We start from the raw sequence: 25,975 nt of genomic DNA on the forward strand, positions 1-25,975 counted from the left end.
AATTAGGTAGCTTGTATGGAGTTTGCAGGGTTAATTTTAGCTTTAGTGTAGAGATCAGCTTCCCACCTGACACATCAGACCCCCTGATCCCTCCCAAAGAGCTCTCTTTCCTCCCCCACCCCAAAAATTGTCCCCGCCATCTTAAGTACTGGCAGAAAGTCTGCCAGTACTAAAATAAAAGGTATCCTTTTTTTATATATAGCATATTTACATATGCTGCTGTGTAAGATTCCCCCCCTTAGCCCCCAACCTCCCTGATCCCCCCCAAAACAGCTCTCTAACCCTCCCCCTCTGCCTTATTGGGGGCCATCTTGGGTACTGGCAGCTGTCTGCCAGTACCCAGTTTGCATGTAAAAATGTTTTTATTTTTTTTTATTTTTGGTTTTTCTGCAGTGTAGCTTCCCCCCCCCCCAAGACTAATCACCCACCCCCTCCCAGATCCCTTAGATGACTTTAATCAGGGATTTTATCCCTCCTTTCTCCCCATAATAAAAAAAACCGTTTCTGTAGTGTAAGTGGTTCCCACCCGCTCCCTCCCCGTGCACGCGACCGCCCACCACCCCCCGTGCACGTGCGCGCCCCCGGCGATACCGCCCCCGATCCCGCCCCCCTCTCTGACCAAGAAGCCATCGATGGCCGCCCACCCACCTCCCACTTCAGCTCCTACCCACCAACGAATGCGGCCATCGATGTCCGGTGCAGAGAGGGCCACAGAGTGGCTCTCTCTGCACCGGAGGGGTAAAAAATGTTATTGCAGGATGCCTCAATATCGAGGCATCCTGCAATAACCGGAAAACAGCTGGAAGTGATCAGGATCGCTTCCAGCTGCTTTCCACACTGAGGACGTGCAGGGTACGTTCTCAGGCGTTAACTGCCTTTTTTCTGAGGACGTACCCTGCACGTCCTCAGTCGTTAAGGGGTTAAAAGTCTAAAAGATTAATTTATTAATTAAAAAATATAGGATTTTCTTAAATTATTTTCATCAAGCATAAAATAAATTTGTAAAATCATGTAGTTTATGCACAATTTGTATTTTGTTTTTCAGTTTCCCACAAAAATCTCACTTGACCAATAACTACTGTAATTGTTAACATTGAATAGATAACATACTCTATTTTATGTGACAGGGAATGCTCTAATGTCTGATGTTTAGTAAGATAAAGGTGAGTGTTAACACGTCTTAAAAAAAGGTTTGCTCCAACCAGAAAAGGTTCCCATTTTCATAATATAATCAACAAAATAATGGAAGCTCATGCAACTTACATTCACTGTGAAATTCACTGGAATACTACACAAGCAATTTTTAGATATGCTATATAAGGATTATCCATTTTAATAAAAATGTAACTAAAGCTTTACTGCATACTGAGGATCAAGGAGTGGATCTGAAAAGGCACTCAATAATTAGTAACAAAGTAGATGATGTTGAAAAAAGACAGAAGACCATTGAGTTCAACCTATACAATAGAAGGACTTGATACATATTTAAGGCAGTTAGTGGTTCTGGTCACATTAAACCCAAAAAGCTGTTGAAGTAGTTACCAAATCCCATAAAAAGCTATGAATGCACACCTGAAAAGGCACTGTGTTTTCTGTAATGAATGAAACCTTGAAGTTGGTACAGATGAGTTTTCCCCATAGGTCGTATTGGCTTGTATCGGAAGCAATGCATTTTCTGACAAAATTCACTTCATTTACTACAATCTCACCTAGGAAACAAGAAGAAGAAAAAAAGGATGGCAGTTAAAAAATGGACAAAGTATACATTTGTAAACATATTAAAAGGACAGTAAATGTAATAAAGTTACTATTTATAAAGAACTAACAGTGTTAAAAGGGACAGTCTACTCCAGAATTGTTTAAAAAAAGTTAGATGATCCCTTTTATGATCCCTTTGCATAACCAAAACGGTTATATTATTACACTTTTTACCTCTGTGATTAACTTGTATCTAAGTTTTTTCTTACAGCCCCCTTATCACATGACTATCTATTGAATTGCATTTTAGCCAATTAGTGCAGCGTCATGCACAACTCCATGGGATTGAGCACAATGTTATCTATATGGCTCACATGGATTAGTGTCTTGTTGTGAAAAGCTAATATAAAAGCATGTGATAAGAGGCTGTCTGTAGTGGCTTAGAAACAGGCAGAAATGTAGGTGTTTAAATGTTATAAAAGTATATTAATATAACAATATTGGTTGTGCAAAGCTGGGGAATGGGTAGTAATGGGGTTATCTATCTTTTTAAACAATAACAATTTTGGTGTAGACTGTCCCTTTAATGATACAAATACCTTTTATTCTCAGTCTCAGCCACCTACAAGACAGCAGGGATTTTTGTCTTTTTAGTTGCAACATGAAGTACAGATTGGAGGAAGGCAACAGCCATCCCCATTTGAGCCTTTATAGTGCACACTGTAATGGCTCAATGGGCATTACTAACGTTACAGATGGCATAACAATGTATTTGCTACAAATGTATACAGTGCATCGCATGCATGGGGAAACAGGAAGGGTACTATAACGGCTCAGTTTGGGTGGGTGGCGCCCAGCAGGTTGGCTGAACTGTTCACATCAATTAAGAAGAAGAAAACCCAGGAGGCTTCAGGGTGACTAGGAGAGTCCTTCTGGACTAAGAATACAAGCTATTTTTTCTCATTAACAGCAGCAACTATGCTTATCATATTAGGATACATTACCTATATGAAAGAGACTTTATCAAAAAAAATAATGTTGTTCTCAACAAATTACTTTAACATTATATAAGATTTGCACACTGTGTAAAAATAAAACAAAATGGTGCACACAGTTACAGTATTACAATATGTTCCATGCTGAATGTATGTAAGGTAGTAATGCCTGAGGGAATGCAGACATATTGTATGACAGCTTAACATTTAAGCACATGCTGTGTTACATCAATCTCAGGTAATTATAGCACATACCATAAGTGTTTGGACTTTTAAAAACTATATGGCTAGATTACAAGTGGAGTGCTAATTTGTTGTGCATCCGCAAGCGGGCAAATTTGCCCTTTTATGGCCGCGCAATAAATAACCAGCCATTACAAGTGCACAAAGCAATTTTAAGGGTTAAAGGTGGCAGGTGTTCGCAATGTAACTGCACTTTTCAGTGCCTTTTTTTTCTGTTTATGTGTTCGCTATAACTATATATGTATATGAATATATATTTATGTGTTAATATGTTAATATGTATATACACATATTACACACAAATATATATGTATATATTCATATACATTTCTATTTGCTGCACTAGTTCCAGGGGCGTATTAACGCAAAGGCCAACAAGGCCGGTGCCTCGGGCGACACATTTTGGGGGGGCGGCACTTGCCCCCGCACGAATATATGTGGATTTTAAAAAAAAAATGTTTTTTTTGACATGCGGCTTAGTGCCGAGGTCACGTGATGTTTTCAACCAGCCACCTTCCTGTCTGTTGGGGCACACATGGCTTCAGGGAGTCACACACATGCGCACATGATCTCCCAGGCCAGGCGGAGGTTAGGTGAGTTTGTGACAGGGAGACAAGACTCACTGATCAGTGTGGTCATGGTGGAGATGACGAAGTAGATCGGCCAGCGGGGCGTAAGGGAGACAGCTGAGTGGATTGTGCATTCTGGGACTCCGACCTCACGACTCAACTCAGGTAGAGGCCAGGGCACTGACATAGCCGTCAGCGGGCGCCACTGAAATATTGCTGAAAGTCAGAGTCAGACTCAGTACTGTAGAGCTAGCCGCAGCAAAGAGTAAACACTTTAATAATATAGTATTTGTTTCCACTCAGATAGAATAGGTCTAGGCAGCGGTTAGCTAGACCTATCCTATCTGCAGTAGAAAAAAAAAAATACTATGTATTAAAAAAGTGTTTAATTGAGTGTAAACATTCTTTCAATTGACATCCTTTCACAATTGCTTTTCAATAAATGGCCAATCTCCTCTCTCTCACTGCTTGCCTATTTTTCAATCTGGAGTTGATAAGGTTGTTTGCCACTGTCATTTTGAGTTTTCTGATTATGAAACAGGTTTACGCATGGATGTGGATATAGACTCTCAAATCTCAGAACTTGAAAATCCACAATGCCAGAATTAAATTGCCAGAAAAGGGGACAAAATTACAGATGTAATGTGGGGTGGATGTGTGTGAAGTCTATATCCACATCCATGCGTAAACTCAGGTTTACGCATGGATGTGGATATAGACTCTCAAATTTCAGAACTTGAAAATCCACATTGGCAGAATAATTAAATTACCAGAAAAGGGGGCAAAATGTAATGTGTGGGACTGGGAAAGAAGCAGGCACAGATGTGTATGAATGCTTCTCTTTGTTGTGCTAGACAATGAACATTTCTTTAATTAGAAAGTATGCATTTTTTTCCCCCTTCATGAGAAGCCAGATCTTTTATTAAAGAAGTTGGCTTTCATGTTGCTTGCCCTATATCATTGAAAAAGTCACATTACTCCCTGACCAAAAAAATTATATGGCCAAAAATGGCCTAAATACGTGCCTAACGGCATGAGAACGAGGCTCCCATTGGAGTCTATGGAAGCGTGCTCTCGTGAGCACAACGCAAAGTCTCGTGAACGCAGTGCAAACATGAGGTCGCATTCGCATTGCACCTCACTTGTAATACTTGCGCACATTTGCGTGTGCTGGTATTACTAAGTTGAGCGCAAATATCACTTTCTCTGAAGCGAGAAATGTAGCCCATATTGTGAAAAAATTAAAACCAAAGACTTTAAAAATATTGTATGACAAAAAAGCTTGTAGATTCGGGTGTGTGATTTTTTTTAAAAAAATTTAAACTTTTGTTTGTCCTGCTAGTGGCTAAAATGTATTAAAAATAAAATATATGTTTTGTGTTAATCACAAGCACCAATGTAGAAGTTTAAATTTCTATCTTCCAAATGTGCACTCAAATCCTAAAGGGATACTAAACCCAAATTTTTTCTTTCATTATTTAGATAGAGCATGCAATTTTAAGCAATTTTCTAATTTACTCCTATTATCAATTTTTATTTGTTCTCTTGCTATCTTTATTTAAAAAGCAGGAATGTGATGCATAGGAGCCGGCCCATTTTTGGTTGAGGGTTATGCTTGCTTATTGGTGGGTAAATGTAAGCTTCCAAAAAGCAAGCGCTATCCATGGTGCTGAACCTAAAATGGACTGGCTGCTAAGATTTACATTCCTGCTTTTAAAATAAAGATAGCAAGAGAACGAAGAAAATTTGATAAAAGGAGTAAATTAGAAAGTTGCTTAAAATGTCATGCTCTATCTGAATCATGAAAGAAAACATTTGGGTTCAGTGTCCCTTAATGTACTAGTTCTGGACTGGCTGCAAGTCTGTCTGTAGCTAATCCAGAGTTGATACAAGTGTAACACACAGGAGCTTTTTGAGGTCAATGAAAAATGTCAGACAGTGGTACCATTGGAAGATTGAGAAGACGAGTGGTGGGTTAAATTAACATGGCTCTCATCATTAAAAAAAATCAGGTAATAATGTAGAAAGTTTTACGCCCTTTTAAAAGGGACATTACACAAACTATACAAAAGTGTGTTCTCAGAACAACGCAGCCAGAGATAAAATAAGAAAAGCCTGCTTAAAAGGAGGGCTGTGGTGTCCATGCCCCCAGGCATATAGCTGGCCTACTGACATCATAGACTCTCTATGAGCTGGAATTCATAAAAGTAAAAATCCAGACCAGGATTCCTGGCTTAAAGTAATTGTAACTTTTAGGATTGTGCTGTACAGTATACAAAAATATTATTTAAAACAGGGGGACTTTAATGGGGCAGGCAACGATTGGCTGAAGGCGGATTAGCCATCGCTCAGCTAAATAAAGTATAAGATGTGGACGGAGGAACGGCGCAATGTTTACCATCACTATATGATAAATATTTGACATATGAAGCATCATTTAAAAATTTCAAGAATTAAAATCCCCCTCTTTTGAATAATATTTTTATATACTGTGCAGCACAATCCTAAAGTTTACAATCACTTTAATGTGACCCATGACCTTTACATCAGGAAAGTTAAATAACATATAAAACAACTAATTTGTGATTTAGATCTGGTACCAAACCACCTCCACCAAGGATGTGCTGGAAAACAATCTAGCTTCTATCGAAAACACTCAAAATGTTCTTTGTATTAAACTGATAGAAAAGTCAAAATTAAACTTGCGTGATTCAGATAGAGCATGCCATTTAAACACACTTTTACATATACTTTTATTTTCAAATGTGCTTCGATCTCTTATTATCCCTTGTTGAAAAGGAATACGCACATATCCTACACTAGTGGGAGCTAGCTGCTGATTGGTGCCTGCACACATTTGTCTCTTGTGATTGGCTAATGAGTTCATCTAGCAGCCTGTAGTGCAATGCTATTCCTTCAGCAAAGGATAACAAAAGAATTTAATAGAAGTAAATTGGGAAGTTGTTTAAAATTGTATGTTCTATCCAAATCATGAAAGAAAATGTTGGGGTTTCCTAGAAAGATAGCTATAGATATTGACGGCAGATAAGAGCCATAGGCCCAGCGAGTCTGCCCAATATTTCCTAAAAGTATAAAATTTATCTAGTTGGTAGGATAGCCTTATGCTTGTCCCAGGCATTCTTAAAGTTCCCCACAGTGTTTGTCATTACTACCTCTTGTGGAAGTTTATTCCATGAATCAATTACCCTCAAATTGCTTCCTCAAATTACTCCTGAATATGCTACCCTAAAGTATCAGAGTATGAGCCCTTGTTCTTGAATTTTCCTTTTTATGTAAAATACTTACTTGCTCAGATTTACTAAACCCATTATTATACTTAATACGCTCATATCACTTCTTTCCCTTCTCTCTACTACGCTATACATATCCTGTCCCTTTAAGACCTCTTCAACAAACAAATTAAGTAAGCAAGGTAATTCAAAAAGCAGCTGCAATGCGACTTGAAGCCCTTGAAAAAAGTACGACACAGAAACAACTCTTGATTGTATGTTCAATGATTTATGGACAGCAAGAGACAGAAATAACTTTTCTATCCTGTTACCACAGACTATTAATGGAGCAAACAATGCATTAATTGGCACAGACGTCAAGGGATTCAGATCTTTTCCACTGGAAGATCATAGAGGGCATATTTGGATGTTTAATGCTATAAATGCACCGATCATGTGCAGTGTCACAAAGTGCTAGTTTACCTCTAATACCGTAATATACATGTGACCTCTGTGTACCATAATGCACAGGCAGGGCCGCCACTAGAAATTTTGGGGCCCCTGACCAAACCATTGATTGACCCCTCCCTGCAATTTTTGGTCAAGTAAGTAAAACACACATTAACGCAGACACACACATACACACAACATACATACATAGATACGCACACAGATACAGACACACACACACAGAGATACCTACACACTCCAGTGATGGCTAGTTTTGAACTCATAGTGAATTAATCTTATTGCTGGAGCATGTAATGGCCTAACACATCTTTAACAGGATTTGGCGCCTGAAATGCTGTGTATTATAATTCACCAATGTAAATAGCTCTTCAGCAGAATGCCTGAGCTAAAGAAGATTCCTATTTCTTTTGCAAAATAATAAACTTACTCAGTTCTCAATACTTTAAGGTAATTTACTTCAAGCTTCTAGGATTTGTTTTAATATTTATTTTAATTTTTTATTGGTCATTTATTTGTATATTAAAATGATGACCAGTTTCTTTCAAATTATTAAAAATGCAGGAAACCTAATTTAATCTTTTTTTTTTTCTTTATGATATAGTGTTCAGAATTTAGCAGCCGTCGCAAAAATCTAGTAGCCTGGTATTTTTGTGTGTTTATATAAACATATACATACACACACATACATACAGTTGCATGCAAAATTTAGGCACCCCTGACAATTTCCATGATTTTCATTTATAAATAATTGGGTGTTTGGATCAGCGATTTCATTTTAATCTATCAAATAACTTAAGGACACAGTAATATTTCAGTAGTGAAATGAGGTAAAATAACAAATTATGCTTACCTGATAATTTAATTTCCATCGTGGGGAGGAGAGTCCACGGCTTCATTCATTACTGTTGGGAATTAAGAACCTGGCCACCAGAAGGAGGCAAAGACACCCCCCAGCCAAATGCTTAACTACCTCCCCACTTCCCTCATCCCCCAGAAATTCTGCCAAGGGAACTAGGAACAGTAGGAGAAACAACAGGGTATAAATGGTGCCAGAAGATTAATTAAATTTAGGTCCGCCCATCGGAGATATGTGCGGGAGCCGTGGACTCTCCTCCCCACGATGGAAATGAAATTATCAGGTAAGCATAATTTATGTTTTCCATCTAAAGGGGAGGAGAGTCTACGGCTTCATTCAATACTGTTGGGAAACATATACCCAAGCTCTAGAGGGCACTGAATAAAACCGGGAGGGTAATAGGCGGACCCTAATCAGAGGGCACCACAGCCTGCAAAAACAAAAAACAGCTTCCACAGAAGCAAAAACTTCAAATTTGTAAAACTTTGTAAAAGTATGTAAGGTGGACCAGGTAGCCGCCATATATATTTGCTCCATAGAGGCCTCATTCTTTAAGGCCCAAGACAAAGCCACAGCTCTAGTTGAATGACCCGTGATCCTCTGAGGAGACTTATGTACCGCTGTCTCATAGGCCAAGCGAATCAAGCTCCTCAACCAAAAGGACAAAGAAGTAGAAGAGGCTTTCTGCCCCTGCAGACATGACAAAAAGAGATGTAGACTGTCTGAAATCCTTTGTAGCCTGAAGATAGAACTTTAAGGCACGAACCACATCCAGGTTATGAAGTAACCAATCTTTAGAAGAAGAAGGGTTAGGACACAAAGAAGGAACAACTATTTCCTAATTGATGTTACGGTTAGACACCACCTTGGGAAGAAACCCCAAACCAGTACGAAGCACAGCCATATAGGCATGAAAACCCAGATAAGGATGCTCGCATTGCAAGGCAGCCAGTTCAGATACTCTGTGTGCCGACGCAAAGGCCAACAGGAAGAGAACCTTCCAGTACAGAATCTTAATGTCAATGGAATGCATAGGCACAAATGGAACCTTCTGCAATAACTTAAGGACCAAGTTTAAGCTCCATGGGGGAGCAGACTGTCTAAAGACAGGCATGATTCTAGACAGAGCCTGAACAAAAGATTGGATGTCAGGGAGCTCAGCGAGTCTCCTATGCAACAAGACTGATAATGCTGAAATCTGTCCTTTTAAGGAAATGGCGGCAAGACCCTTCTCTAAACCGTCTTGGAGAAAGGACAGAATCCTGGATACCTTCACCCTATGCCAAGAATATCCATGCTTCTCACACCAGGACAAGTCCTCCACATATTATGGTAGATGCGACGAGTGACTGGCTTCCTTGCCTGAATTAGAGTATCAATCACACTTTCAGAAAAGCCTCTCTTGGCCAAGACTAGGTGTTCAATCTCCACGCAGTCAACCTCAGAGAATCGAGATTTTGATGTTGAAAAGGACCCTGTTCCAGCAGATCCCTGGTGGAGAGGATGACATCTCCACCAGATCCGCAAACCACGTCCTCCGCAGCCACGAAGGAGCAATCAGAATGGCTAAAGCTCGCTCCTGTTTAATGCGTGCCCCTACACAAGGTAGAAGTGGCAACGGTGGAAAAATGTAAGCTAGGCTGAACCCTCAAGGTACCGCCAAGGCATCTACCAGCTCTGCTGGGGACCCTGGACCTCGACCCATATCGGGGTAGCTTGCAATTGAGTCTGAACGCTATGAGATCTATCTCCGGCGCTCCCCACCTGAGACAAATCTCTTGTGCCATCCTGGCACCCCAAACAGCTCCCCATCCTGCCAGACTAATGTCCGTGGTCACAATCTCCCAGGACAGTCTCAAGAAGGATGTCCCCATGGACAGTTGCTCCGGACGGATCCACCAAGAGAGGGAGATCCAAGTCCGAGCATCCATGGATATCTGCTGTGATTGATCTGAATGATCGCCGTTCCACTATCTCAACATGCACAATTGAAGAGGTCTGAGATGGAACCTGGCGAATGGAATGACGTCTATGCTGGAAACCATAAGTCCAATCCCTCCATACACTGAGCCACCGAGGACAGAGTCTATTATCGTGCCCAGGAACTCCACCCTGTTGCAGGGAACTCTTTCCTGAGTTGATCTTCCAACCGTGAGATTGGAGCAAAAGAAGAAGAGCCCTCGAATGATCCTCTGCGAGACTGAGCGATGGCGCCTGGACTAGGATGTCGTCCAGATAGGACGCCACAGCAATGCCTCTGGATCTGGCTACTGCAAGTAGCTCCCCCAGAACCTTCATGAAGACCAAAGGGGAGGGCCACAAACGCAAATCTTAGGAACTGGAAGTGGTACTTGTGAATTGGCACATGAAGGTAAGCGTCCTTCAAGTCTATAGTTGTCATTAACTGTCCCTCTTGAACTAGGGGCAGAATAGATCTGATTGTTTACATTTTGAACGATAGAACACTCAAAAACTTGTTTAAACACTTTAGGTCCAGAATCGGGCGGAACGTGCCCTCCTTTGGAACCACAAAAAGATTTGAATAGTACCCTAGATCCCTTTCTGCTTGGGGTACTGGTAAGAAAACGCAGAGAGAGGAGAGATCCATCACACACTCTACAAAGGCCTCTCTCTTTTCTGGTCTTGAAGACAGGTTTGACAGGAGGAATCTGCCCCTGGGTGGATGGTATCTGATCCGAATCCTGTAACACTGGGCGACAACTTCTAGAACCCAAGGGTCTTGAACGTCCTTCAACCAGGCTTCTAAGAAGAGAGATAATCTGCCCTCTACTTGGTCCAGACACTAGTCGGGGGTTGCCCGTTCATGGCGATTTTGTCTTGGCGGGCTTCTTGCTCTGCTTAACTTGTTCCAAGAATGACCCGGCTTCCCAGTTCCCTTGGACTGGTCCACTTTCGTGGCGGGCTGCTGGGCCTTGTCTGCACGAAAGGGACGAAAAGTAGATCCTTTAGGCTTAGCCTTATGTGGTAGGAAAGCTCCCTTGCCTCCCATAAACGTGGATATGAACGAATCCAATCCTGGACCAAATAGAATCTTTCATTGAAAAGGCAGGGACAACAGCCTTGACTTAGAGGTCATGTCCGCAGACCAAGACTTTAGCCACAGAGCCCTGCGAGCTAAAACTGAAAAACCTGACACCTTAGGGTTCAGGACAATAATTTGCATATTGGCATCACAAATTAAAGAATTGGCGACCTTCAGCGCCTTAATCTTCTCCTGTATCTCGTTGATAAAAGTCTCCCCCTCTACCATTTCACACAGGGATTCACACCAATATGTTGCAGCTCCGGAAACCGCGGCTACGGCCACTGCCGGCTGAAAAACAAACCCTGTGTGTTGAAACATCTTCCTTAACATTTTTTCCAAATTTTTATCCATGGGCTCTTTAAACGACGAACTATCCTCGAGGAGAATAGTTGTCCGTTTCGCGAGCGTGGAGATAGCACAATCCACCTTAAGGACAGTCCCTCACAGCTCAAGCTGAGAGTCCGGAACAGGGAATAGTTTCTTAAAGGAAGAAAAAAGAGAAAAGGAAGAACCTAATCACTCCCATTCATTCTTAATAATATTAGCCATCTTAACAGGAACCGGAAAAGGCTCAGGCACCACCCTCTCCTCATATACCTTATCAAGCTTAGAAATCGTAGGTTCCTCCAGAAGCTTCGGTTCCGGAATCTCCAGAGTAGCAAGCACTTGCTTCAGCAAAAAGCGCAAATTCTCTATCCTAAACCTAAAGTCAGGCTCCTCGGCAGCCGGAGGTTTAGATGACACGAACTCCGACCCAGAAGGGTCCTCCTCTGAAGAGTCAGAGTGGGCCTTGTCATCGTATAAAGCCTCTGATATTTCAATAGCCGTAGAGACAACCCCTGGGCCGGGCCGCCATTATACGCCCTACACTTGCACTTAGCAGAACGTGGTAAGGCATAGATCACTTTCGATACCGCCGTTTGCAGTTGATCCACAAAATCTGATGGCCAACGAATCTCTCAGGATTACTCTCAGGAGTAATGGTTGGACCCTGGGGTGCTGCATGTGCAATAGGAGATGAATGCAGGGAACGCACCTCACGGGACGGGGAACCCTCAGATGTCATAACTTTATCCAGGCATGTGGAACATAGTTGAGCTGTTCTACCAGAACCTCCTCACAAACACAGAAATGAGACCTTGTTAAAGAGGGAGAACCCTCTAACGCGTCAGAGTCCTCCATAGCTTGCGCTTTTATTAAAGACTAGATTAACTTAAAAATAGGCACCTTTATAACCTCCAATGGCCGGGACACTCACTACCTCCTATGACCCGGACTACAGAAATCGTTTAGTCTCCTGCGCCGCTGATCAACAGAGGAAGAGAGATAGCCACACCCGGTCACATGGAATGTCTGGCAGGACCGCCCCTGCACTAAGGAGAAAAACTCGCCAAAAGGGGCCATGCAATACTCCCATAAGTCACCTGAAAGTTCCACACATTGCCAGAGCCTCATCTCGCACATAACGCAGCAATGACACAATAAACAATATCATGTATAAACCTCCCCCTGTTCAATAATCCCCTTTCCAGGAATATTAACCCTTGATTAAAAGGCGTCACACTGTGACCCTGTCTTCCGTGTTATCATTATGTAATAAAAAATGAAACGATCTTACCAGAATCTATGCCGTGGAACAGGAACACGGCCCTTCAAGTGTGACAGGTTAGTAGCCTCGCTCCTGACATGGACTTGAGTGCTGATTGCTTGTGGAGCTGTTAATATGAGTCGGGATGGTTTTGCAGAAAGACTCTCCCTGCATCTCCGGACTCTAACTTTCGCCCAGGCTCTCACTGAGAGGCTGAAAGGACTACTTTAAAACTCCAGTCCCAATGTGAAGAGTACTACCCTCCATAAGAGACTACTCCAATCTTCGGCACTTCTCTGCCATCCTCCTGTGATGAAAGGCAAAGAATGACTGGGGGATGAGGGAAGTGGGGAAGGTATTTAAGCCTTTGGTTGGGGTGTCTTTGCCTCCTCCTGGTGGCCAGGTTCTTAATTCCCAACAGTAATGAATGAAGCCGTGGACTCTCCTCCCCTTTAGATGGAAATCTGAGAGGCAAAGGATGGTGAGAACGGTCAAAAACAGCCCAGAGACCATCACCAAAAACCTACATCATCATCTTGCTGTGGATGGTGTCATTGTGCATCGTTCAACAATTTAGCTCACTTTGCACAAGGAGAAGCTGTATGGGAGAGTGATGCGGAAGAAGCTTTTTCTGCACATACGCCACAAACAGTCGCTTGAGGTATGCAAACGCACATTTGGACAAGTCAGCTTTATTTTGGAAGAAGGTGCTGTGGACTGATGAAACAAAGATTGAGTTATTTGGTCATAACAAGGGGCGTTATGCATGGCGGCAAAAGAACACAGCGTTCCAAGACAAACACTTGCTACCCACAGTCAAATTTGGTGGATGTTCCATCATGCTGTGGGGCTGTGTGGCCAGTGCCGGTACTGGGAATCTTGTTAAAGTTGAGGGTTGCATGGATTCCACTCAATATCAGCAGATACTTGAGAATAATGTTGAGGAATCAGTCACAAAGTTGAAGTTACGCCGGGGCTGGATATTTCAACAAGACAACGACCCAAAAACACTGCTCAAAATCTACTCTGGCATTTATGCAGAGGAACAAGTACAATGTTCTGGAATGGCAATCCCATTCCCCAGACCTGAATATCATTGAAAATCTGTGTGATGATTTGAAGCGGGCTGTCCATGCTCGGCAACCATCAAACCTAACTGAAATTGAGATGTTTTGCAAGAAGGAATGGTCCAAAATACCTTCATCCAGAATCCAGACACTCATTACAGGCTATAGGAAGCGTCTAGAGGCTGTTATTTCTGCTAAAGGAGGCTCTACTAAATATTGATGAAATATTTCTGTTGGGGTGCCCAAATTTATGCACCTGTTTAATTTCGTTTGGATGCATATTGCACATTTTCTGTTAATCCAATAAACCTCATTTCACAATAAAATTGCTGATCCAAATACCCAATTATTTATAAATGAAAAGCATGGAAATTGTCAGTGGTGCCTAAACTTTTGCATACGACTGTACATACATGCATACACATATTTACAGACACACACCCACATACATTTGAATTATGCTTTCACAATTCTGCATACAGAATATTTATGTGCATCCAACTTTAAAATAATAAAAAAAAAAAAGGAAAAGGAAAATACTGTGCCTGTGGTGTCTGTATAAATCACTCTAGGCTGTCCAGTCAGTCACAAGAAGCAGCAGTAACAGGCAACTTTACCGTCTGTATATTTCTAGCTGGCAGACACTATAGAAGGTGATATTCTTTCACAAGGCTCTCCTCTGCTCTCTGTTAATAAACTAACAGCAATTGTCCCACCCCTCGCCCATCTGTCACACTCGTTGCCGGTGTTCTGTATGATTCTCCGACTGTTACGTTTGCCTACCTCCGGCGGAGGTACCGCTTGTGAAATATTTGCCAACTGCAGCAGTGAGCACATGCGTGCTCTTTAGTGTAATTTAACATTTTAGGACTGCGGCAGTGAGCGTATGGGTGCACAACTATCTTTGAAAGTATTTTGTAGCCGGAGGAAGGCAAACATAACAAAGTTGGAGAATAATACAGAACACCGGCAGCAGCTCTTCTGTGTCTGGGGGAGTTTACAGCACTGCTGATAACACGGAGCTAAAATGGTTCTGGATTTCCAAACATTTTCCTCTGTGTTTGCATTTGCAGTCACAGCCCTGCCAGCACTGTGCTAATGCCCAAACAGGTCTTTGAGCAGAAGAAGCACATGGATGAATAATTGGGACTTTGGAATCAAATTGTTAAGTTAAGAGGAGAAAAATAAGCTCACAGTATAATAGTTTAGTAGCCACTAGCCAGGCATTCTTTACTAACCTCACTCCTACTCTTAGGTGCTGTCCCTCGGCTAACCACTCAGGCACGAGTGCAGGCGCTGTGAGAGAAGGGTTTCCTGCCACCTGATTCTCCCGATCTAAACATCTAGCACCAATTAGTGCACGGATCATTCCCTGGCCAGTGCACTATAGAATGGGGGCTGAAATGTACTTGTTAGTGCAGCCATGGACTTCCTGTTAGTGCAACCATGGATGAAAAGAAGTGCCCGCCTCCAAGACCACTTCTGCATTAGCAACTTTGCAAGTGCGGCTCTGGGGCCTGCGCCCCCCCGCCCTGGCTGTGTTAAGTAGTAGCATGCTCTACACTCTGCTCTCAGTGCTCTGCCACACTAAAAAAATAATAATTCGAAAACGGATCCCATACTCTAAAATACTTTGGGGCCTCTCTATCTCACGGGGCCCCCACGGGGCACCCAACTCCGGTTGCCCCTTTCACCCCCTGATGGCGGACACACAGTTGTTGCCCTTTACTAAAACAAAGAATCTAGCATCAAAATGGGGGGGGCGTTAACAATTAGCCTTAATATAGGGCCTTGGGAAAAGTCTTGGATTAGATTGGACACTTAAAAGGGACAGTCAAGTCAAAATAAACTTTCATGATTCAGATAGAGCAGCAATTTTAAATAACTTTACAATTTATTACCATTAACAAAATCTGCAGAGTCTTTTTATATTTACACTTTTTGTGGCACAAGCTCCTACTGACTGAGCATGTTCAAGAATTCGCAGAATATACGTATATCCATTTGTGATTGGCTGGTGGCAATCACATGATACAGGAGCAGTTGAATTCGACATAACTTTGAAATTTGTCAGAAAAAAAAACTCATTTGAAGTTCAGACCAAGTGCTATTTCATTGTCTTGTGATTATGCAAATCTACTGTATTTACTGGTCCCTTAAAAATTGGGTATCAGCCATAATCAAATTATTTTTTTGTTGTAATCGCACAGCCCAAAGCACCTGTTTGCCAAACTTCCTCATATTAAAGGGGCAGTCAACACCAGAATGATTGTGGTTTAAAAAGATAGATAATCCCTTTATTACCCATTCCCCAGTTTTGCATAGCCAACACTGTTATATTAATATACTTTTTACCTCTGTGATTGACTTGTATCTAAGCATCTGCTGACAGCCCCCTGATCACATTTTATTTATTATCTATTGACTTTCATATTAGCCAATTAGTGCAGTGTCTTGCACAAGCCATGGGCGTGATCACAATGTTATCTACATGGCTCACATGAACTAGCTCTCCCCTGTTGTAAAAAGCAAATTAAAAAAAGCATGTGATCAGAGGCGGCCTTCAAGGGCTTAGAAATTATATGAGCCTTCCTGTGTTTGGCTTTCAACTAAGAATACCAAAAGAACAAAGCAAAATTAGTGATAAAAGTAAATTGGAAAGGTATACAGGATTCTGTCCTTTCTCCAGGATGTACTGGAGAAGGAGCTTGCCGCCAGTTCCTTGAAGGGACAGATTTCTGTTTTATCTGTTCTGTTGCACAAGAGACTCCCTGAGCTTCCTGATATCCAGTCTTTTCTACAGGCTCTGTCAAGAATCAAACCTGTTTTAAGACAGTCCGCTCCACCCTGGAGCTTGAACTTGGTCCTGACGGTGTTGCAGAGGGTTCCATCTGGACATTAAGTTACTTTCTTGGAAGGTTCTGTTTTTGTTGGCTATTACATCGGCACGCAGAGTATCTGAGTTGGCGGCCTTGCAATATGAGTCTCCCAATCTGTTTTTTCATGCTGATAAGGCTGTTCTTCGCACTGGTTTAAGATTTCTTCCCAAGGTTGTGTCTACCCGTAACATCAATCAGGAAATAGTTGTTCCTTCTTTGTGTCCTAACCCTTCTTCTCCTAAAGAGAGGCTACTTCATAATCTGAATTTTTATTTTCAGGCTACGAAGGATTTCAGACAGTCTACATCTCTTTTTGTGGTGTATTCAGGGAAGCGCAAGGGGCAGAAGGCTTCTTCAACTTCTTTGTCCTTTTGGTTAAGGAGCATGATTCGCTTGGCCTACGAGACCGCGGGACATAAGCCTCCTCAGAGGATCACGGCTCATTCAACTAGGGTTGTGGCTTCTTCTTGGGCCTTCAAGAATGAGGCCTCTATGGAGCAGATTTGTAAGGCAGATACCTGGTCCTCCTTATATACTTTTACAAATTTTACATTTTTGCTTCGGCGGAAGCAGTTTTTGGGAGAAAGGTTTTACAGGCTGTGGTGCCCTCAGATTAGGGTCCGCATTTTTTGCCCTCCCATTTTTTTCATTCAGTGTCCTCTAGAGCTTAGGCAATTTGTTCCCACAAGTAATAAATGAAGCTGTTGACTCTCCTCCCATTTAGATGGAAAATATAAATTATGCTTACCTGATAATTTCATTTCCATCGTAGGGAGGAAAGTCCACGGCTCCCACCCGTTGCTCCGGTGGGCGGACCTAAAATTATTAATATTCTTCTGGCGCCATTTATTATATATACCCTGATATTTCTCCTACTGTTCCTTGTTCCCTCGGCAGAATGACTGGGGGATGAGGGAAGTGTGGGAGGTATGTAAGCCTTTGGCTGGGGTGTCTTTGCCTCCTCCTGGTGGCCAGGTTCTTAATTCCCTCAAGTAACGAATTAAGCCGTGGACTCTACTCCCCACGATGGAAATGAAATTATCAGGTATGCATAATTTATATTATTTTAAAGTATAAACAGGAAGTACATGTTTGTGTACAACAGATACCTAGGTATTTTGGCTCACTGGTTGATAGAGACGACTACCAAAAGAAAAGCTGGTGGATTCAGTACAGGAACTTCCTGTAAAATGTTTAGATTACTGGTTTTCAAACCTGACCTCAAGCTTCCTTAACCGACCAGGATTTCAGGATTGCCTTGTGAGAGCAGGTAAAATAACCTTTTTACAAATCTGCTGATTATTTCACATGTGCTTCAGTTCAGATATCCTCAAAATGTGTCCTGTTAGGGAGGCCTGAGGACAGGTTTGAAAACCAGTGATTTAGTTGGAATCCATTTAAAGGTACAGCCCCTTTTCTTTTTCTGAGAGATGTTTTCCCCCTAAACTTTACAGACATAATCCCTTATTATATTTGACAGTGTTAAGGGAATTATTAGAATTCAGTATTTATGTAAACAAACAGTAATGTGTGAGGGGGATGATGTCACTACAGTGGTAAACGAGTTAACTAAAACAACTATGTTGCAATGTAAACATAAGAAAACAATACTTCTTGCTAAAGAATTCTGACTAAATTCCTAACTGTTTGGCAGGCCAGGAGACTGAAACATGCATGGATTGTTAGTCATCAGAGTAGGACTATGCCAGCAACATTCCTCTATGTAAAAGGTCTATGAACACACAATTCTTTGTCTGACCTTGGCTAATGATGGGATCCCTGAATAAAATAAGTGACTTATTGAATTAGGAGGGGTGAGGAAACACATCATCCTCTAGTGGAAATACAATCCAGGATTTAAATGGACATAAAAAAAGGCATAAACAAACACTAATGTGTGAGCACATTTTATAACTGCACTATTGTTTGTCTTTTCCAATACAATTAATGCCAGCAAAAGGGTTAACTGCACAGTCAAAGGGACATTGTACTCTAGATATTTCTTTGCATAAATGTTTTGTAGATTATACATTTCTGTAGCTCATCTGGGAGTGTTTTTGTAATAATGGATAGTTTTGCTTATTTTTAAACGTTGTGCTGATTTTCAGACTCCTAACCAAGCCCCAAAGTTTTAGATGTATACTGATGTATATAGACTACTGCTGGCTTTTGTTTGTATAATGGGACTTTTCATATGCAGGGGAGGGTCTGCTCTTAACCCCTTTCAGTGGTTGTCCCAGCCCAACCACATTAACAGTGCTAAATTAGGAGCTTCTAAGTAAGTTTTTAAAATGTTTTATACTGGATTTATTTTATCAGTATCTGTGCACATTATTCTTTATAGTAGTTTCTATTACATGCAGTTATATGAAAATTGGCGTATACTGTCCCTTTAAAGTCAGTGTAGGCACTGAACCTACAGAATACACATTCGTTCATGTGAAAAATAGATCATGTTTATCTCTAAAGAACAATGCCTTGTGTGTTCGAGATAACGTAAAGTTAAAAATACTTTATTGATATAACTGAATAAAAATGAGTGCTCAACTTAAAGTGCAAATTATAATAATCTCTATGTTCCTAGTATTTAAACCAGCGGTCGCCAACCAGTGGTCCATGGACCACTGGTGGTCCACGAGATGTTGGTGGTCCTTGACACCATCAAGCAGGAATTAATCTCCTCTGATGGTGTCACCCCCTGGCTGGACATCAGTGAAAACCGACGGAGGAGTTAAAATACAATCTCCCTACGCACGTTGCGTAGTACTGCACAACTTGCGTAGCTAGATTGTATTATTAACTCCTCCCGCCAGACGGGCGGCTCAGAGGAAGATGCTTCCATTCTAAAGCCAGCAGAGGTTGGTATAGTCTTGGCTTGAAATAGTGGAATTAAAAAAAGGAAGAAAAAATGTAAGCGTTTCTTTTTTTATATACTTTATTTATTTTCTTCCCTTTATCTGTCTCTTTGTAGTAGTTTTCCTAATTCCTTCAGCTAGACTTAAATCACTGTGTGTCTTCCTCCCCTCCATCTTCTTTGTCTTTAATTAAATATTAAATTATTTTTCATTCTAATAATTTTCCCGCGCGCAAAGCCATTCCCCCTGAATTCCAGTAATTGTTATCCAGCAGATCAGCCATATCCCACCAGTATTATAGTAATTGCCAGTAACATCAGTCGTGGTTAGCTCACATCCATATTGAGAGCTTTCTGATATAAACTTTATATGACCCCAATGTCTGTCCATGATCAAAAGTAGTTTTGAATAATTCCCAACTGGGGAGGTAACTTGAAAGTCTTGTGGTGCTTTTTAAACATAATTCTTTTTACCCCATTTTCTGCCTCTCTGTTTTCAGCTTAAAAGTTGGCACTCACCCTTCATCTGTCATTTGGAAGTATTCTCTCAGTTCTGTCATTTAGTTAATTAATTCCAAAAAATAATACTTAAAAATGTGTAAATATATACATAATGTAAACTTAGCTATGGTTATACTAGTTATGTACAGTGTGTGTGTGTGCAATACATATATATATATATATATATATACACACATATACACACACACACACACACATTATAGAGGTTTGTACCTTTTTTAAAAAATTTCATGTTTGTGGTCGACGAGATTCAAAATTGTGAGTTTAGTGGTCCCTGAGGCGACCCCTGATTTAAACTATATTGTGCCGAGGATCTATAATAAAAGCACATTGAAGCCTTAAATTTAAACGGAAACTGTATACTAGAATAAGCAGCATCATATTGCTATTAAAGGGATATAAAACACAACACTTTTCTTTCAGGATTCATCTAGAGCATGCAATTTTAACAACTAAATTCCTATTATTTTTTGTTCTCATGGTATCCTTTGTTGAAAAGCAGGGACGTATGCTTAGGAGTCAACCCATTTCTGTAGTTTTGCAAGAATGTTATCCATGTTTCAAGAGCACTATATGGCAGCTCTATTTCCTGCCATGAAATGCTCCAGATGCCTACCTAGGTTTCAACACACAATATCATGGGACTGAAGCAAATTTGATAATAGAAGTAAATTGGAAACTTTTGTAAAATGGTATGCTCTGTCTGAATCACAAAAGAAAATGTTTGGGTTTCATATCCTATTAAATTTAATGATAAATATTACTAAAAGCAAGAGCTTGGAATCTGCCTGTAAACTAGAATGGAGGATTATATTGCTAAAAGCTGAAACAAAAAGGATTACAAAGCAATTGTATGGATATTAAATAATAGTTCCTAAGGGAATATTTATGCATTGGAAATAAATGGAACAGCAGCCATAGAGCAGAAATAATAAATGGGGTAATTCATTCCAATAGATAGACTGTGAATAGTACAAGGATAATAACACCCTAATACATGTGAATTTATATTGTGATCTCTCCAGAAATGATTATGAATATATAAGTTGGCAAAGGCGTTTTGACAATAGTTTTAAAGCGGAATAATAATTTTTTTGTATCCATTTTTTGTTTTTAACATTTTCCAGTACACACATGACGCTGTTCAAAAGAGATAAACATTGTGCAGGTGCACACTGAATTAGAATGGCAAAAAGCCTTACAATTTACAAGTGCAGCAATACATAGTGTTACGCTATATGAACTGTTTATTAAGTTAGTGCTGCGCTGTCATAGGGTCCCAGTCCAATAATACAAGATGTTCCCCCAAAAGTCGGATAAGTGCTGGAGGGGATGTGGCCAGAGGGGATCTCACTTCCACATTTGGTGGAGTTGCAGCAAATTGAGGGGGGTATGGGACCAGGTGGCGAAGGTACTTGATCAAATGGGTTTAATTCACAAACTGACACCAGACAAGGCCCTCTTCCACCTAGGGCTAGGGAAACTGACCCAACCGGAGAGAACGCTATGCATTACCATCCTTCTAGCCACAAAATTGGCCATAGCGAGAAGCTGGCTGGGAACTTCCCAGATTTCATTTAGAATGGTTAGAGACATCATTGAATATATTCGAACAATGGAAGAACACTCTTTAAAAGCTATGTGTAGATTGGGATTACATGGCCAGGTCTGGGTAGCTTGAGAAGATTGGGTGAGAGCAGACTAATAGGGAACAGAGTATGGACAAAAGTGCCGACATCCAAAAGGTGGAGTCCGCCTCTTAAGGCTTTCCACATCGACCGAGCTGTTTCCCCTTCTTCTCCTTATCCCCCTCTCCCCTCTTTTTTCTTTCTTTTTCTTCCCGTCACCTCGGAATATATTTCTTTTATTACTCAGAACTTCTTTATACTCACCTGGGTGTTATTGCGATAGGTAATTAAAGCAAATCCTTAAACCTCCTAATGAAGATTATGAACCAGGTGAATAATAATATTTATTTTGTGTTAAATTATATTATTTTATGTTCTGCTGTGTATGTGGTGGACACATAAAGGCCTACTTTTCCCTACTTAGAATTTTTACACAAAAAGGTAGGCCATATAATCACCACTTGCTAACTTATTTTTTGTTGTCCAAACTAAAAATGTCCGTATATAAAGAGAGGTGCCACTCATGGCTTGTTATATTTCCCTATTGTTTAGGATCTAATGCTGTTTACCGTCTCTAGGACATGCCTTCTTTATTAGATGCTTGAGACTCGATGTATGTTGATAGGCGTGTTGCCATGACAACTGTATGAACTTGTTTTTGTACCTCAAAAATTATTTAAAAAAAAAAAGATAAACATTATCCATTTTGCACAAAAATAATTGTAGGTTCAGTGTATACTGATCAACATTTGTAAAGGACTCAATACACAGCATCAAATTGCCCATATTAGAACACACTAGATTTATGATTGACCAAGTAGGCAGTTCTAAGTGCTATAAGGAGCTGGTGCCATTGGCTTTTTTCAATTTGAACTTACACAGTTAAAGTCACTACCATTCTTGAGCTGTACACAGCTAGGTATTTGACAACTCTGCACATACGCAGCCCCAGCGGTATGTGCATAGCAGCCAATCAGCCATGCTTAGCTCAGAATTTGCAGTGCGCTGCTGATCCAGAGTTGACTTTAAGGTATTAAATTTTACCTTATTTAGTGAAGTTAATAGGGATTTGTTACAGGAGTAGAGAATGCTTGTCACTGTCATTTTGTTAGTAAAATGTTTTCAGTTTTCCAGTTGCTCATCTTACCATTGCGGAGGCCAATTAGAGACACACAGAGTTAGGCTTGTGAAATCTGCAGTATGCCCTTTAATGTCTCAAACATCAAAAAAAAAAAAAATTATGCTTACCTGATAATTTCATTTTCTTCAGACAGAAAGAGTCCACAGCTGCATTCATTACTTTTGGGAATTTAGAACCTGGCCACCAGGAGGAGGCAAAGGCTTAAATACCTCTTCCACTCCCCCCTTCCCAGAGACATTCTGCCGAGGAACAAGGAACAGTAGAAAAAGCATAGGGTGAAAAAGTGCCAGAAGAACAAAAATAACCGACGTCCCTCAGAAAAAATATGAGCGGGGAGCTGTGGACTCTTACTCTTATCAGGTAAGCATAATTTATGTTTTTCTTCATAAAAACGGAGAGACCACAGCTGCATTCATTACTTTTGGGAAAACAATACCCAAGTTATAGAGGAAACAACAAACCCCTATTAAAGAAGGGGATCAAACAACCGTATGCTCCAAAAGGAGAAAGACACGGAGAAGACATCCATAAAGGATACCAGAGAACTCTAAATAGGGTACAACAAAAACCTTAACAAGGGCCCAAACGAGCCTCAAGAACTCAGGGCGAAAAAAAACAACAACCGGTCTCGTAGAACAAGGGAGGCAACACCCAACCCTAGTTTGCTCAAAATCCATGGAATCAAAACCCAGAGTATGAAAAAGAGAAGATAATCTTCCCTAAACAAAGTGCATCTGCACCCTAGAAGGTAACAGAAGACGAGAACCCCAGAAACCGTTAATCTCATGCAGCAACTCAGATAGGGACAACCCCTGAAGGGTCAGAATGCTGCTGTCATCGGAAGATGAATCTTTTATCTTTATTTATACAAGCAAGAGGAAGCAGATGAGGCTAGGTTCAATTTTAACCTACAGCTTACTAAACGTCCAGCTAACCAGCTGACACCTCCAGACATTCCCACAAAATTCTAAACGTGGAAAAGAAGCAGAGCCCTCCAAGGAAGGCTCATCAAACCTCGATGACCCAAGGACGAAATTTGCAGAGCAACAGATTTCAATCCTGCTCCAAACACCAGACCAGCTTAAGTGACAGACATGTCTGATAGACAGGGGAAGCAAACACAACCCCAACCCCAAGCCCCCCAGGGAATGGAAGAATGGGGAATTACCCACCCCAACAGAGCTCAGGTGCCAACCTGTTCGCTCCTCCAACATAATGCACTTAAAAGAAGAACCCCTTAGGACTTGCAATAGAGAAAAATGTATAGATCCTAGAAAGACCTGGCACAACTCTCCTTGACAGTCTCGACATGGAGAGACTATTCTCCAAACAGCTGGACGAACAATCCACAGAGCAGCAGGCTGCTGCCTCTCCTAATAAAAAAAGTACTTGTTCCGCAAACCAGTGCATTAACAAGTGTTTTGAAAGAAGCCCGAACAAACGACTTTCATAAACAGTTTATGGGACTTTTCCCACTCATCCCTGCCTTCAGAGCATCTGAGAGTAACCGCTTTGCCGAGGCAGGCGCAGAAGACAATAGAGAGACCCTTCCAGGCAGCCCAGCACAGAGAGGTACATAACTATCTGACTCCTCCTGCACACAAGGCAGGACCACAATCCTCCTGAGAGAGGGGACCCAACTGCTGAAGGAGTTAATCTAACCCCCAAAGGGGGAGGGCACAGAAAGAAAACGGCACACGCTGAACACTGGGTCCTCCTGAACCAGTCTACCGGATCATAAGTCCATAAGGATCTGAAATAAGACCCCTAGAACTGGGACCCAGAGTCGTCTCAAAACGACCAACGCCTCCATGGAGCACAAGATACCCCGTCTGAAGAAAGCAGTCCTCACAGGGGAAGAATCTGGGCTAACCCGGAAAACCGAGCACATGACTCGCTCAAATTCCCAGCCCAAAGGGAAGAGAACGCCCCTAGCAGAAGGCCAACCCTCCACCAACAAGGTGCTAGGCCGTAGTCATGCAAACTACTCTAGAGCCAAAGTGCACCAAGAACGCACAGCGAAGTCCAAAACTAAGGGAAATAACTGAGAACAGAGTTCACCCGAAGAGAAAGTAGAATAAAGACTAGTTTCCATAATCTTCTCAGATTATCCTTCCGGAGGACCCCCCCACCCAAGGAAGAATGCAGAGCATTCAGATTCTGGCAGGACGTCCCCTAAGCGAAAGCTAGAAAAGGAGGAAACAACAGTCTATCGTCCCAAATATGGAATTACGAACTCCCGGAAGCAGAAAAGAGCCGCACGGCCCTCAACTTCTACCAGTAAAAAACAAACAGACAATGCCCAAACAGGCTTGACCCTAAGGAAGAGATCACAAGAGGAAATAAGTCCTAAAAGGACAATCCCAAAGAACCTTGAAAAGGCAAGACCGCCAGGAAACTGGCTGCACGAAGAACCTAAATCCTTCAATCTCTAACCCACAACGGGAAGAAAACACTCTAGATCCCGAAAGCGGAACTAACAGAGAATGTCATAGTGGATCTCAACGGAGACCCGGCTAAATAGATTGAAAGGCTAATGAGGACCGAACACAATCCTCAATGGCCCTAGACAAACCACGTATCATCAAATCCTCTCGGAATGCTAGCTGAAAACTTGTAAAAGTAAAACAAATAGCAGTGGGAACCACTCGGCGCCCTAACCGGACCAGCCAGGCATAACAGGAGCCACATGTCTAAAATAGGCCTCAAAAACAGAAGGATTGGTAGCCAGTCAGGACCAGCCTGAAACCAAGGGCCCATTACTGACAAGGCCACATCAGTCACCCTCTTAAGAGGGAGAGATCAACAACAGCAGACTAAAACACGTCCTTGTGTAGAAGTAACCAGTGCAACCACAAAATCGCGAGTTTCAATTCCAGAGAAGAAAATTCCCAAAGGAATGTTATAACAAATATGAGCTTTAAACTAAATAAAATCCATCCTACCGGATTAAAAATATAAGATAAGGCAACCAGTAGGTTATCGCCCAGGAAGAACGGACGCTCCCGCAGGACCAACCCAACAGGAGTCAGAGTCTAACAAGTTCAGAACTGGAAGATACTCAAGGAAACAATACTATAAGAAGATTACTTCATCCCCTTATGTCTAATCGTGCAAGCCATCCACATAAGAAGTCTGAGGGTCCACCACCCCATTAAGGGTGGGATCCTCCAGCAATGCCAAAACCT

At 41.5% G+C, this 25,975-nt stretch overlaps 1 protein-coding gene across 1 annotated transcript in view; it reads right to left on the minus strand.

Moving 5' to 3' along the window:
* Positions 1–25,975, minus strand: part of MTMR10 (myotubularin related protein 10) — a gene marked incomplete in the record, with an annotated part of 410,677 nt that overhangs the window by 329,458 nt on the left and 55,244 nt on the right. Inside the window, 1 exon segment of the mRNA XM_053717557.1 lies at positions 1,573–1,709. Coding sequence (XP_053573532.1) covers positions 1,573–1,709 — 137 coding nt within the window.

The sequence above is a fragment of the Bombina bombina genome, chromosome 6 (assembly GCF_027579735.1).
Source record: "Bombina bombina isolate aBomBom1 chromosome 6, aBomBom1.pri, whole genome shotgun sequence".
Lineage (NCBI taxonomy): Eukaryota > Metazoa > Chordata > Amphibia > Anura > Bombinatoridae > Bombina > Bombina bombina.